The 15,456-nt window shown below is 39.5% G+C and overlaps 1 protein-coding gene across 4 annotated transcripts in view; it reads right to left on the bottom strand.

Annotated features, from left to right (window-relative positions):
- The window catches only part of LOC127668815 (defensin alpha 4-like), a 148,964-nt gene extending 138,595 nt beyond the window's left edge, over positions 1–10,369 (bottom strand). For 2 of the 4 annotated variants that reach the window (XR_007974212.1, XR_007974209.1), the window contains exon 1: positions 10,281–10,369. Coding sequence is in view for 1 of the 4 variants with exons in the window: in XM_052162612.1 (XP_052018572.1) it covers positions 8,872–9,043 (172 nt within the window). In the remaining 3 variants the exon portion in view is untranslated. Of the gene's footprint in view, positions 1–8,871; positions 9,069–10,280 lie in introns of those variants that run through there. The other 2 variants (XR_007974215.1, XM_052162612.1) reach the window with 2 other exon arrangements.
- Between the last annotated feature and the right edge of the window lie 5,087 nt (positions 10,370–15,456).

Below are 15,456 nucleotides of genomic sequence, written 5' to 3'. Positions count from 1 at the left end.
TTTTTTTTTTTTACATTTTTTAATTTTTTTTTTTATTTTCGATATTCTTTGGTTACATTCTGAATGCTTTCCCCTTTCCCAGTTCCCCCTTCCCCATCTGTCTCATAAGCACTCTTCCCTCTGGCCATTTTCCAATTACCCCTCTCTCATTTCTCTGTCCTTGTACTCCCTTACAATGGTGGATCAACTCTTTTCAGAACCAGGGCACTCTCTTTCTCTCTTCTTGGGTATCATTTGATATGCTAATTGTGTCTTGAGAATTCAGAGCTTCTGGGCTAATTAATATCCACTTATCATTGGTTACATTCCATGTGTATTCTTTTGTGATTGGGTTACCTCACTTAGGATGATATTTTCCAGTTCCAACCATTTGCCTAAGATTTCCATGAATTCATTGTTTTTAATTGCTGAGTAGTATTCCATTGTGTAAATATACCACATTTTCTGTATCCATTTCTCCACTGAGGGACATCTGGGTTCTTTCCAGCTACTGGCTATTATAAATAAAGCTGCTATCAACATAGTGGAGCAGGTGTCCTTAATGCATGCCAGGAAATCCTCTGGGTATATGCCCAGGAGAGGTATAGCAGGGTTCTCTGGAAGTGTCATGTCCAGTTTTGTGAGGAACCTCCAGACTGGTTTCCAAAGTGGTTGTACTATCTTGCAATCCCACCAGCAGTGGAGGAGTGTTCCTCTTTCTCCACATCCTCACCAACACCTGCTGTCTCCTGAGTTTTAAACCTTAGCCATTCTGACTGGTGTGAGGTGAAATCTCAGGGTTGTTTTGATGTGCATTTCCCTAATGATTAATGATGTTGAACATTTCTTAAGGTGCTTCTCATCTATCCAAATTTCTTCAGGTGAAAATTCTTTGTTTAACTCTGTACCCCGTTTTTAATAGGGTTATTTATTTTTCTGGGGTTTAACTTCTTGAGTTCTTTGTATATATTGGTGATTAGCCCTCTGTCCGATTTAGGGTTGGCGAAGATCCTTTCCCAACCTGTTGGTTTCCGTTTTGTCCTTTTGACAGTGTCCTTTGCCTTACAGAAACTTTGTAATTTTATGAGGTCCCATTTGTCAATTCTTGACCTTAGCGAGTAGGCTATTGGTGTTCTGTTCAGGAACTTTCCCCCTATGCCCATGTCTTCAAGGGTTTTCCCCAGTTTCTTTTTTATTACTTTCAGTGGGTCTGGTTTTCTGTGGAAGCCCTTGATCCACTTAGAATTGAGCTTAGTACAAGGAGATAAGAATGGATCAATTTGCATTCTTCTGCATGCTGAACTCCAATGGAAACAGCACCATTTGTTGAAAAGGCCATCTTTTTTTCACTGGATGTTTTCAGCTCCTTTGTTGAAGATCAAGTGACCATAGGTTCGTGGGTTCATTTCTGGCTTTTTGATCCTATTCCATTGATCTACGTGTCTCTCATTGTACCAATACCATGCAGTTTTTGTTACTATTGCTCTGTAGTGATGATTGAGGTCTGGGATACTGATTCCCCCAAAAGTTTTTTTACTGTTGAGAATAGTTTTAGCTATCCTGGGTTTTTTGTTATTCGAGATGAATTTGAGAATTGCTCTTTCTAACTCTATGAAGAATTGAGTTGGTATTTTGATGGATATTGCGTTTAATCTGTAGATTGCTTTTGGCAAGATGGCCATTTTAACTATATTAATCCTGCCAATCTATGAGCATGGAAGATTTTTCCATTTTCTGAGGTCTTCTTCGATTTCCTTCTTCAGAGATCTGTAGTTCTTGTCATATAGATCTTTCACTTGTTTGGTTAGAGTCACACCAAGATGCTTTATGTGGTTTGTGGCTTTTGTGAAGGGTGTCATTTCCGTAATTTCTTTCTCAGTGTGCTTATCATTTGTGTATAGGAAGGCTACTGATTTGCTTGAGTTGATTTTGTAACCAGCTACTTTGCTGAAATTGTTTATCAGCTGTAGGAGTTCTCTGGTGGAGGCTTTTGGGTCATTTAAGTATACTACCATATCATCTGCAAATAGTGATAGTTTGACCTCTTCCTTTCCAATTTGTATCCCTTTGACCCTTTTATGTTGTCTAATTGCTCCAGCTAGGACTTCAAGAACTATATTGAAAACGTATGGAGAGAGGGGGCAGCCTTGTCTAGTCCCTGATTTTAGTGGGGTTGCTTCAAGTTTCTCTCCATTTATTTTGATACTGGCTATCTGCTGTATATTGCTTTAACAATGTTTAGGTATGGGCTTTGAATTCCTGATCTTTCCAAAACTTTTAGCATGAAAGGATGCTGAATTTCATCAATAGTTTTTCAGCATCTAATGAAATGAACTTGTATTTTTTTTTCGTTGAGTTTTTTATGTAATGGATAGCATTGATGGATTTCCTTTATTGAAACATCCCTGCATCCCTGGGATAAAGCCTACTTGATCATGGTGGATCTTCATTTTGATGTGTTCTTGGATTCTGTGGGCCAGAATTTTATTGAGTATTTTTGAATCAAAATTCATAAGGGAAATTGGTCTGTAGTTCTTTCTTTGTTGGATCTTTGTGTGGTTTTGGTATCAGCATATTTGTGGCTTTGTAGAAGGAGTTGGGTAGTGTTCCTTCTGTTTCTAAGTTGTAGAATAGTTTGACGAGTATTAGTGTTAAGTCTTCTTTGAAGGTCTGATGGAATTCTACACTAAAACCATCTGGTCCTGTGCTTTTATTGGTTGGAAGGCTTTCTATGACCCCTTCTATTTCTTTAGGGGTTATGGGACTGTTTAGATGATCTATTTGCTCCTGATTTAATTTTGGTGTTTGGTATCTGTCTAAGATATTGTCCATTTTCTCCAGATTCTCCAGCAGTGTTGAGTACAGGCTTTTGTAGTAGGATCTGAGATTTTTTTAATTTCCTCAGTTTCTGTTGTTATATCGCCCTTTTCATTTCTAATTTTGTTAATTTGGATACAGTCTCTGTGCCCTTTGGTTAGTCTGGCTAAGGGTTTATCTATCTTGCTGATTTTTTCAAAGAACCAGCTCCTGGTTTTGTTGATTCTTTGTATGGTTTTCTTTGTTTCTACTTGATTGATTTCAGCCCTGAGTTTGATGATTTCCTGTCTTCTTCTCCTCCTGGATGAATTAGCTTCTTTTTGTTCGAGGGCGTTCAGGTGTGCTGGTAAGCTTCTAGTGTATGCTCTCTCCATTTTCTTTTTTGAGGCACTCAGGGCTGTGAGTTTTCCTCTTAGCACTGCTTTTATTTTGTCCCATAGATTTGGGTTTTTTTGTTAAATTCTAAAAAGTCTCTGATTTCTTTCTTCATTTCTTCTTTGAGCAAGGTATCATTGAGTAGAGTATTGTTCAGATACCATGTACATGTGTCCTTTATGTTGTTTTTGTTGCTATTGAAAGGAACTTTTATTCCATAGTGATCTGACAGGAATCATGGGATTATTTTGATCTTCTTATATTTGTTGAAGTCTGTCTTGTGATTTTGTTGAAGTCTGCCCTTGCATTTGGAGCATAGATGTTCAGGATTGAGAGTTATTTTTGGTGGGTTTTTCCTTTGACCAGCAAGAAGTGTCATCCGTGTCTCTTTTGATGACTTTAGGTTGAAAGTCAATTTTATCTGATATTAGAATGGCAACTCCGGATTTTTTTCCTGAGACCATTTGCTTGTAAAATTGTCTTCCAGCCTTTTACTCTAAGGTTGTGTTTGTCTTTGACACTGAGGTGTGTTTGACACTGAGGTATGCAGCAAAATGTAGGGTCCTGTTTAGGTATCTAGGCTATGTCTTTGTATTAGGGAATTGAGTCCATTGATGTTAAGAGAGAGTAAGGAATAGTGATTATTGCTTCCTGTCATTTTTGATGTTAATTTTATATTTTAGTGGTTATCTTCTTTGGGTTTGAGGAAAGAAGGTTAGTATCTTGCTTTTTCTAGGGTATAGTTTCCCTCCTTGTATTGGTGTTTTCCCCCATATTATCCTTTGTAGGGCTGGATTTGTGGAAAGATATTGTGTAAATTGGGTTATGTCATGGAATATCTTGGTTTCTCCATCTATGGTGATTGAGAGTTTTGCTGGGTATAGTAGTCTTGGCTGGCATTTGTGTTCTCTTAGAGTTCACATGAGATCTGCCCAGAATCTTGGAGGTTTCATGGTCTCTGGTGAGAAGTCTGGTGTATTTCTAATAGGTCTTCCTTTATATCTTATTTGGCCATCTTCTCTTACTGCCTTTAGTATTCTTTCTTTGTTTAGTACATTTGGGGTTTTGATTATTATGTGATGGGACGTATTTCTGTTTTTGTCCAGTCTGTTTGGAGTTCTGTACATTCATGGCTTCTTGTACATTCATGGGCATCTCACTCTTCAATTTGGCAAGTTTTCTTCCATAATTTTGTTGAAGGTATTTGCTGCCCCTTTATGTTGTAAGTCTTCACTCTCATCTATACCTATAATCCTTAGGTTTGGTCTTCTCATTGTGTCCTGGATTTCCTGGATGCTCTGGGTTACAAGCGTTTTGCATTTTGCATTTTCTTTGACTGTTGAGTCCATGCTTTCTATGGTATCTTTGACATCTGAGATTCTTTCTTCTATGTCTTATATTCTGTTGTTGATATTTGCATCTGTGGCCCCTGATTTCTTCCCAAGGCTTTCTCTCTCTAAAGGCGTCTCGCTTTGCGATTTCTTAGTTGTTTCTACTTCTGTTTTTAAATTCTGGATGGTTTTGCTCAGCTCCTTCACTTGCTTGTTTGTGTTTTCCTGTAATTCTTTAAGAGATTTTTTTTTTGTTTCTTCTTTTATGACTTCTGCCTGTTGACCAAAGTTCTCCTGTATTTCTTTAAGTGATTTTTGCATTTCCTCCTTATTGGCTTCTATCTTTTGACCCATATTCTCCTGAATTTCTTTAAATGATTTCTGTGTTTCCCTTGTAAGGGCATCTAACTTTTTATCATATTTCTCTTGAAATTCTTTAAGAGATTTATTGATGTCCTTCATGTGTTCCTCTAGCAGCATCATGACCAGTGATTTTAAATCCAAATCTGGTTTTTCTGGTGTGTTGGGGTATCCAGGACTTGCTGTTGTTGGAGAATTGGGTTCAGATGCTGCCATATTGCCTTGATTTCTGTTACTAAAGTTCCTATGTTTGGCTTTTGCCATCTAGTTCTCACTGGTGTTAGTGGGTCTTCTTGTCACTGGCTGGTGCTTCATCCTCCTGTGAGCCTGTAAGGCTATTTCCACAACACTGGATGACTGGATTTCCCCTGGCACAGATTGCTGATGTGCTTCCCTCCTCTTGTGTCTTGTTGGAGCCCTGCTGAGTCTTGCCCCAAGCATGTTATACTTGGGTTGTCTCAGTGAACCTGGTGCTTCCTGTCTGCTCTGTCATAGAAAAAAAATGGTGGTGGGGAGTCACTCCAAATGCTGAACACCACGTTGGGCACAGGACCCATGACCAGCTGGCACACAGACAAACTGCTTATCTGCCCAGGTCCTAGGCACAAGCAGACCCCCGGCAGTTTGTGCCCCCCAGAGATCTTAAACTTTGGATATCTCAGTACCTGGTGCTGCCCTTCTGCTCCATCAAGGAGCAAAGATGGTAGTGAGGAGTCACTCCCTGTGCTGATGCCCACATAGGGCACAGGCCCCATGACAGGCTGGCACACAGATGAACCGCCTGTCTGACAAGGTCCTGGGCACAGGCAGATCCCTGTCAGTTTGCACCCCAGAGATCTTAAACTCGGGATATATCAGTACCTGGTGCTGCCTTTCTGCAGCAAAGATGGCAGTGGGGAGTCACTCCCTGTGCAAATCCCCACGTAGGGCAGAGGCCCCACTACAGTCTGTATGTACTGTTCTCTCTTAACTGTTCTTCCAGAGAGATATTGGAGAGAATGTGATCTCAACTACTTGCTCAGAATTGAAAAGCACTGCTAGGAGATTACTTTCTCCTGGCAGGCTGTGCACAGAAGGCTATGGAGCCAAATGGCTCCCCGGTGCAAATGGTGGCTGGAAGACTCCTGTCCCTTTAGCTCCACTGATCATATGCTCCTTGTGCTTCTAGCTGTTGTCCTACACAGAGGGGGTGGATCCACACATGGATCTCACCTCCATGCTCATAAGTGAAAGCACTGCTGGGAGATCACTCTCTCCTTGTGGGCTGTGCACAGAGGGCTGTAGAGCAGCCTGGCTCCCTTGTGCAAATGGCAGCAGGAAGACTCCTATTCCAGCAGTTCCACTGATCATTATAAACAAGTATTATTCCTAGTTTTTTGAGGAACCAGCAGACTGATTTCCAGAGTGGTTGTACCATCTTGCAATCCCACCAGCAGTGGAGGAGTGTTCCTCTTTTTCTGCATCCTTGCCAACACCTGATGTCTTCTGAGTTTTTAACCTTAGCAATTCTGACTTGTGTGAGGTGAAATCTCAGGGTTGTTTTGATTTGCATTTCCCTAATGACTAATGATTTTGAACATTTCTTAAGGTGCTTCTCAGCCATCCAAATTTCTTCAGATGAAAATTCTTTGTTTTGCTCTGTTCTGGAGGACCCTGTTATACCACTCCTGGGCATATACCCAGAGGATTCCCTAGCATGCAACAAAAACACATGTTTTCCTATGTTCATAGCAGCCTTATTTATAACATCCAGAAACTGGAAAGAACCCAGATGTCCCTCAACAGAGGAATGGATACAGAAAATGTGGTATATTTATACAATGGAATACTACTCAGCAATTAAAAACAATGAATTCATGAAATATCTAGGCAAATGGTTTGAAGAGGAAAATGGAAAAAAAAACTGCAATGGACAGTAGGACCTAATAAAAGTAAGACCCTTCCCTCCAGCAAAGGAAATACTCAATCCAGTTAAGAGGAAGCTCAAGGTATGGTAAAGACCCTTTGAAAGCTATACATCTGCTATGGGTTAGTATCCAAAATATACAAAGAACTAGAAAAATAAATTAAGACAGTTAATAAAACTACCCAAATAAAAATCACATATGTATCTGAACAGAGAATTTGGAAAATAAAAGAAACTAAATTTCTGAAATGAGATCAGGAATGTTCAAGGTGACATGACTGAACTGTGCAAGCCCAAGTGACACCAAGTGACACCAAATGGAGCTGAGATCTGGATACAAAACCTCCACCCCTTGCAGTGGAGGTATTTCCAATTGTTAGCTGATGGGTGAGAGACAGTTCTTTCTGACTGTATCTCTCCTCATGAATGGACCATGTTCCAGTGGAAAATCTAAAATTATAGGGGCAGCCCAAGTTGGTTCAGATGGATTGAGAAAAGGAATTAAAAGAAAAAAGGGGAATGCATTTGGGTGCTTAGCGAAGGGGGTGCACCTGGGAAGAGTTTGTTCAATGATGAATATTATCCCAATAGGCCAACAAGTTGTAGAAAATCTTCAAAAAAACTAATAAATGTATCCAAGAACTACAGTTTAGAGTGTTCAATATGTTTATCAAAGAAATGGAAATTGAAAGTTCTTGGAGGTTTCTTCTAGTCCTAGTGATAAAGACTAAGATCAAGAAAACAATTGTCAACAAGTAGTGTTGAAAGTCTAGGGAAAGGGGAACCCTCAGGCACTGTGGGTGGGATTGCAAGCTGACACAGGAACTAAGGAAGTCAGTGTGGAGAATTCTCCCAGGACAGGAGGGAAATCTCCATGGCACAGCTGTACACTGCTTGGAAAATGCCCAAGGACTCAGGATCCATCCTCAGAGATATTTGCTCAACCATCTCCATTGCCTCTGAGTTCACAAGAGCCACAGAAAGGAAATGATATAATGCCCTCCAACTGAAAAAAATGGATCATGAAAATGTGGGGCTCATTTTTGAGGGTGAGTCTAACCTCAAGGATAGAATAGTTGATAGACAAAGAAGCTAAAACAGAATGCCTTGTGGCTTTATATGTGACCTCCTGGGCATCCTTGATATGACTGGTAAATGTAACCAAGACTCCTTTTATGAAGGATTCACTGAAGACGCTGCTATGTGACTCAGAAGAATCCTGACCAGACCACATCACAGAAAGGTTCAAAGAAACATAAAAAGAGATTATTTGTCTGCAAGGAGTTTATTGGAGAAGGACAAACAATCAAGGCAAAGTACAAGGGTAATGACAGGTTGTGAGGTCTCAGAAGGCATCTTTATCTTTTATCTTGTCCATTGGCTCCATGTTCAGCGCAGGCAGCAGAGATTTTCATTTATAGAATTACGATCCAGGCAGATCCCTTTGCGAAATTCTGGAAATTTACAGGGTGACAGGGTGCAACGGCATCTCAAAGGCCTTCCTCCTCCTCTTTGGGCTGAGGGCACACAGGAAACATGAGGCATTAAGTAAGGAGACCAGCAGTGTGTGATAGTAAACAATCCTATGACAATGCACTGTACATGGAACAGAGTGGGATTGTTGTACTGGTGATGTCACAGCCAGCACCATCATCAACTCCAAACACTTGGACATAAGCCATTTAACAAGTGTTGATCACATACAGGACATGATACCCACAACACATTGCTTTAGCTTTTTTGTGTTTTCCTGCCACAACACATTCATACATTGCAGTTGGTATCCAAACCTATTATTTGAAGCAAAACAGGTGTTTGTTTCTATAACCAAATTATTAATTAGGTATAAAATGACTAACAATATGTTCTGTATTTTAAAGCTTTTTCACAGATAAATTGTTACATCAAAACCTTAAAAGGAAGAAAAATCAAATACATTGGCTTGACTCTTCACTGTTACTTTGATAAATAAGACAGGGAAGATCTTAGAAGATCAAGGGACAACTTCCTGAGCCAGACTCCTCCTGACAGGATTCCAGGGCTCATCTTCCAACCTCCCTCAGGAGACTCCAAGCCTCCATCACACTGGGCACCAGCACTCACCTGCACCTTGAAGAGCAGAGCCTTCTGGGCCTTCAAAAACGACAGACAGACCCTGGGTCTCGTCCCCTGGCTGCTCCTCAGTTTTAGTCTCTTCATCTGTCTGTTGGATAGGATCAGCCTGGACCTGGAAGGCCAACAGGACAAGGGCAGAGAGGAGGACAAGTGTCTTCATGGCTGGGAGTCACCTGGAGGATTGGTGAGTAGTAGACCAGTGTGTGGAGAGTGAAGGGCCTGCCTGCTTTTATAGGGCAGAGAAAGGCCGCACATTTCTAGAACTCACTCCTTGATGGGAACTTAGGGAGGGTTACCCTCAAGATGCCTTTGATGTTCCTCAGTCTTCATTTCCTCCATGATGATATTGCTCTGTGTGTTTAGTGACAACCCCCTCCCACTGATAATGATGAAGGGCCCTTGTTCTCTTCCCCTGTTTCCCATCTGTTTGAGTGTTTATATTTTATTGTTTGGGAAAGAAAAAGCTGTGCATTGTCTAATTTAATAAACTGAAAAAGATTTTTTTTTTTTGAAATTTAGCCTGCTTTTTTGGAAAGTCTGGACCCGGACTAGACCTTGACAAGGTGGCATTGAGAGTCAGCTCTTTGCAGGAGTCAGGATATTATCAATCACCCTCATGAAGGAAGACTTTGTGAATCTTTTTCTTTGGGGCAAAGAATGTAAAATGGCCTTCTGTCACCAGTGAATTGAGTTCAAGAGACAGAGTTTGTCAGAGTGAAGTAGAGTGGATTGTTCTGAATTAGCCAGAGTGACAGAACACATCTCACAAGGGTGTGTTCCGGTTTCCACTTCACACTTGGGAACCCTCCAGTGACGTGCCATGTCTCATGTGTGAGATCTTATATTTTTTACTTTTAGCAAATGCCATCATGAAATAAACAATTGCAAAATTTTCTCCTGCTTTACAATTTGATGCTATCTCTCAATCTATTTCAAAAAAAATCAAAGTCCTCTTCCAATAGATAGAATTTAGTTATTTTTGAACTCTTCTAATACATTGGAAAACACCAGTGTCTATCATTATTTGGATATATGCATAAAATTCATATAAATTTCCCATAGAAGTTAAAAGCAACAGTAATTTTGCTTTTATTTTGCATAATTATACACAGTATACTTGTGACAGTTGATCAGGCAGCTGATTGTCATGAAGCCTATCTGACAAATATCCTTGATAGAGTTAGTTTCTTCACAAGATGTTACTCACTGGTGGTTTCTTTATTGAATGCCTTATGATTTTTCTGCACCCCCAAACCAAGTCTAGCCAAGACTTGTTTAGCCATTCTCGGAATAGTTCTATAGCTTATGTGTTGGAATCTGAGTCTTTGGGTTACATATATGGTGTGATACATGATGCTCATTTTGAGCTCCAAGAATGAAGAAAAAACACTGCTTACCTTGAGAACTGGAGGCTACATGACATTTGCCCATGGTGCTGTGAGGCTTAGTCAAGAGTCTTTGGAAAGCAGTTGTCACACTGTTAAATGAAACTGTTTTAAATAAAACCTTGACTCCAAGTAGTAGCAATTTTAAAGATGAGCACAGTCTTCAGATACAAAGTAAAATGAGGAAGCTCCAATGATGCTGCTTCCCTGGTCCTTACTCTTGTCTTATTTTTGCCCCTAATGTAGATATATGAATTCACAGATGCATCTCTTATGTGATAGGGTCATATATTCTTCTAAATACTCTCATTCACAGAATGACAGGTAACTCAACAAGGAATATCAGGGACTCAATGTACTGAGAAATAGAATGAAAATCAAATATAAAGGCTATTCAAGAAATAAAATATTAGACTATCACCACAAACAGCACCAACATTAAAAAATTGTGCACAAGGAAAGCCAGTAGCTGAAATGAAAGAAGAGTCAAGACTGCTCACTGGGAGAGATGCTGCTAGCATTCCTGGCAACTTTCTTTCAAGTCTCAGGAACCACATAGTGAAATCAACAATCAGACTGCCATTACCTGTCCTCTGACCTCCACATGACTTGTGTGGCACATAAGGCCTTCCTATACATACAATAATTATATATATTTATATAACAAATTTCAAGAAAATGATAACCTTCACAAGACAGACTCCCTTTGGTTTGGTTTCAGAAAGCATGCTTCTGTCCTGGAAAAAGGTCTCCTAGTTTAGATTAATCACAAAGTGTCTCAAACAGTTCATTTTACTTGGCCTTGGACAAACATTGAGGTACTGCCAGTTTATCTAATAACTGGGAATCGCTGTAGGTTGTGATACTCAGAAGAAATGTCCCTGTTGAAATCACATCTTCTCCATCCAAATGGTATTGTCCACATATTCCACTACATGGGCCAGAGGCCATCACTTACCACTACAGAGAACCTCTGAAGAAAGGTTTCCCCTTTCATAGCATGAAAAAGTACCCTTTAGATGCCCAAGATCTTTTAAAACAGGCCATTGTCCTCAGAAACTTCATATGCACAACACATGCTTCCTGGCTCATACCAGCCAACTACTACAGGCCCACGTTACAGCTTCAGACTGGGACTCTGGACCCTTTGTGGGGAGCATAAAAACACAGAGAAAAAGTGTGTACGTTTGGGCTAGAATCACAAGTCTTTACTGACCTCTTATTAGAATTGCACTAGACTTCATTAGTTCCTAAAGGCTTATCTTTAAAACAAGGCAGTTTGTCTCCATGGTCTGAGGAACTTCCTCAGCCCAATATGATGCTCAGCCCACTTGTCCTCAACCAAACTCCATCATAGTCTTCTGCTCAGAAATATCCCCATTTACTCTCTCAGACGTTTAGTTCTTCCCATCATCATTGATATCTGGAATGTCCTACATCAGTTCTCAGCTAATGCCAGGCTCCTTTGTCCTTACAAGTAACATCTTTTACCCTAACTTGGGAAACTGCTTAATTTATGCAATGTCTCCTTAACAAGGAGATTAATGCCATAAAGTTCTTGAGGGATTTGATACTAGGACCTGCATTCACCATCAGTATAACAAACATAAGCATTCACTATTGGAGAAAAACTTTAAGAGCTATGGAATTTAACACCTTCTTATGTAAAATAAATATACTAAAATTTCATTTGTTGCAGAGCTTGGGCAGCATAGTGTTGTAAATTCATAGACACCATGATGATTTCAAACTTTGAAAAGCCAGGAAGCACTCTCAGGGTCTAGAACATCTATTATATTAGCTTATAGTTACTAATTGCTAAGATCTTTTTGTTCTTCTTATAATAGGTTTTCAGAATAACCCAATAAAATAGCCTCTTTTATTGATCAAAGTTTTGCGGGGTTCTAACAGAACTTTGAAGAGGTTAATTGTATTACTCAGAGACACTAAAGATTAGCCACCAGGGCTGTGGTCACATCTCTTGGACTTTACCACTACCCCATATCCACCTTAACTTCTGTGTTTTAGAGTGATACCTTCTGTCATTTATTGGGATAATTTGTTTTGTTTGCTTAGAACCTGAAAGGAGATCAAGGTTGAAAGATATCTGTGGACAGATGGTGTCTCTATAGTTTCCCCTTGCTCTTTCTCCAACTTCTCCTTGGTCTCTACCTCTGTGAATTCCCTGCTGTGTGTTTTGATGTGAGACCACCAATAAATAGCCTGTATTCTCTAGAAACATCTGAAGAAAATGCTTGTTTTTTTTTGTTTTTGTTTTTTTACCAGTTATTACAAGCAATAACTCACATGTATGGTCACTGCTACTGAAATAGAGTTGATTGTTAAGGGTAACTTTGAGTTCTGCTGGGGTTTTGCATGCTGGCTTTTGATGCAATGTATGGCAGAAGTGATCACCCCACAGGTCTTAGAGACCAGGACACAGTGCAGGAGAGTACAAGAGGAAAGAAGTTCTCAAGCTGTAACCCAATTTACTCTGTACCTCCTAAGTGTCAACCGAGGCTTAATGCCTGTGAGGGAGGAGGAGGGCTAGCTCTCCCATGTACACAAGTGTGTCATGTGGGGTTTCAGAGGCCACTGGTAGTAAACTTTCCTTTTCTTAGAGGCCCTGTTTGAATATATGAGGATGCTTGGACAAGATTTATTACATGGAGAGAAAGCAATGGACTAAAAAGAGCCCCTTCATTTTTTGAACATCACGTCCATGTCTCTGACCCACCTGCTCCATCGACAGCACTATTTCCCAACATTGTTTTGGCATTCATATATAATATGTTGAAACAGTAATTATCCTGAACACCCTTCATGAGAAGGGGGATCTTCCTCTTTTGTGACAATGGGTAGTTAAGAAATATAACTCTGTCTCCAAAACAGGGTGTGGTAGGAAGTTTGTTAATGCAACTAAAACACAAAAGCTTGGGTTTTACAAATTAAAATTGAAAGAAAGAAAACTCAAAAACATTATTAAAGAAAATTAAATGTAAGGTTGTTGGGAATAGCTAACAAAAACTGGACAAAGAAAAATGATAATGTTTAGGGAGATTTTTAACATATGCTACAAAGAGACAATTTGCAGACTTTTTGACCAGCGGCTAAAGATTAATTAGAGAAAATGTGGGGCTGGGGGGATCGCTCAGAAATAAAGAACACTTGATGCTCTTGTAGAGGATCCAGGTTTGGTTCTAACACCCATGTAGCATTCTAGACCTCCAATTGTAGGGATTTGGCTCCCTATTCTGGTCTCCAAAGACAATAGGCACACACATACACATAGTCAGGAAAGTCACTTATAAAACAAAAATAGGTAAATCTTTTTCTTTGAAAAACCAAAACAAGGAATATTGATTGCTGCTTCCTGTTATTTTTGTTTTAGAAGTAAAATTATGCTTGTGTGGCTCTCTTCCTTTGGGTTCCTTGAAAGATAATTACTTTCTTGCTTTTTCTAGGGTGTGGTTTTTCTCCTTGTGTTAGCCTTTTCCATCTATTATCCTTTGTAGAACAGGATTTGTGGAAAGATATTGTGTAAATTAGGCTTTATCGTGGAATATCTTGGTTACTGCAACCATGGTAATTGATAGTTTTACTGGGTACAGTAGCTTGGGATGTTATTGATGTTCTCTTAGGGTCTGTATGATGTCTGACCAAGATTTTCTAGCTTTCTTTCTCTATTGAGTAGTCTGGTGTAATTCTCATTGTCTGCCTTAAGTATTACTTGACCTGTTTCTTTTACTACTTTTAATATTCTTTCTTTGTCCAGTACATTTGGTATTTTGGCTATTATGTAACAGGAGGAGTTTCTTTTCCAGTTCAGGGTTTTCGGAGTTCGGTAGGCTTCTTGTATGTTCATGGTAATCACTTTCTTTGGGTTAGGGAAATTTTCTTCTATAATTTTGTTGAAGATATTTACTGGCCCTTAAAGTTTGGAATCTTCACTCTCTTCTATACCTATACTCCTTAGGTATGGTCTTCTCCGTGTGTCCTGGATTTCCTGCATGTTTTGGGTTGGGAGCTTTTTCTTTTTGCATTTTTTAAATTGTTGTGTCAATGTTTTCTATGGTATATCCTGCACCTGAGATTCTCTTTTCTATCTCTTGTATTCTGTAGGTGATGCTTGCATCTATGACTCCTGATCTCTTTCTTTGGTTTTATAGTTCCAGGGTCATCTCCCTTTGTGATTTCTTTATTGTTTCTGTTTCCAGTTTTAGATCCTGGATATTGTTGCTCATTTCCTTCATCTGTTTAATTGTCTTTTCATGTCGTTCTTTAAGGGATTTTTTTACTTTGCTCTTTAAGGGCCTCTACCTGTTTACCTGTGTCCTCCTGCAATAGTTTTTTTTTTTTAAAATATAGTCATCATTTACATTGCCAGTAGTAAAACCTTTCCAGATTTCCCCCCTCCCCAAAAACCCCCAACCCCTCCTCCCACACCCTGCCTCCACATGTATGCCCCTCCAACTGACACATTCCCAACTCCACCCCCCTTGTTTTCCCTTGTTTTCTTCGTCTATGGTAATTGAAAGTTTTGCTGGGTATAGTAGTCTGAGCTGACCATTATGTTCTCTTAGGTTCAATATGACAACTGCCCAGGCTCTTCTGGCTTTCATCGTCTCTGGTGAGAAGTCTGATGTATTTCTGATAGGTCTGCCTTTATATGTTACTTGAACTTTTACTCTCACTGCTTTTAATATTCTTTCATGTTTAGTGCATTTGGTGTTTTGATTATTATGTGACAGGAGGAAATTCTACTCTGGTACAATCTCTTTGATGTTCTGTAGGCTTCTTGCATATACATGGGCATCTCTTTCTTTAGGTTAGGGATGTTTTCATCTATAATTTTGTTGAAGATATTTACTTGCCCTTTGAGAGCTAAATCCTCACTTTCTTCTATGTCTATAATCCTTAGGTTTGGTCTTCACATTGTGTCCTGGATTTCCTGGATGTTTTGGGTTACACAGTTTTTGCATTTTGTAATTTTATTGACTGTTGTGTCAATGTTTTCTATGGAATCTTCAGCATTCGAGATTCTTTCTTCTATCTTTTGTATTCTGTTGTTGATGCTTGTATCTATGACTCCTGAATTGTTTAAAGGTTATCTATCTTCAGAGATGTCTCACTTTGTGATTTCTGATTTCTTTATTGATTCCATTTCCAGTGTTAGATCCCCAATAAT

This window comes from Apodemus sylvaticus, chromosome 18 (assembly GCF_947179515.1).
Source record: "Apodemus sylvaticus chromosome 18, mApoSyl1.1, whole genome shotgun sequence".
Classification (NCBI taxonomy): Eukaryota; Metazoa; Chordata; class Mammalia; order Rodentia; family Muridae; genus Apodemus; species Apodemus sylvaticus.
The sequence above is the reverse complement of the archived record's forward strand: the minus strand, read 5'-3'. Positions and strand labels throughout refer to the sequence as shown.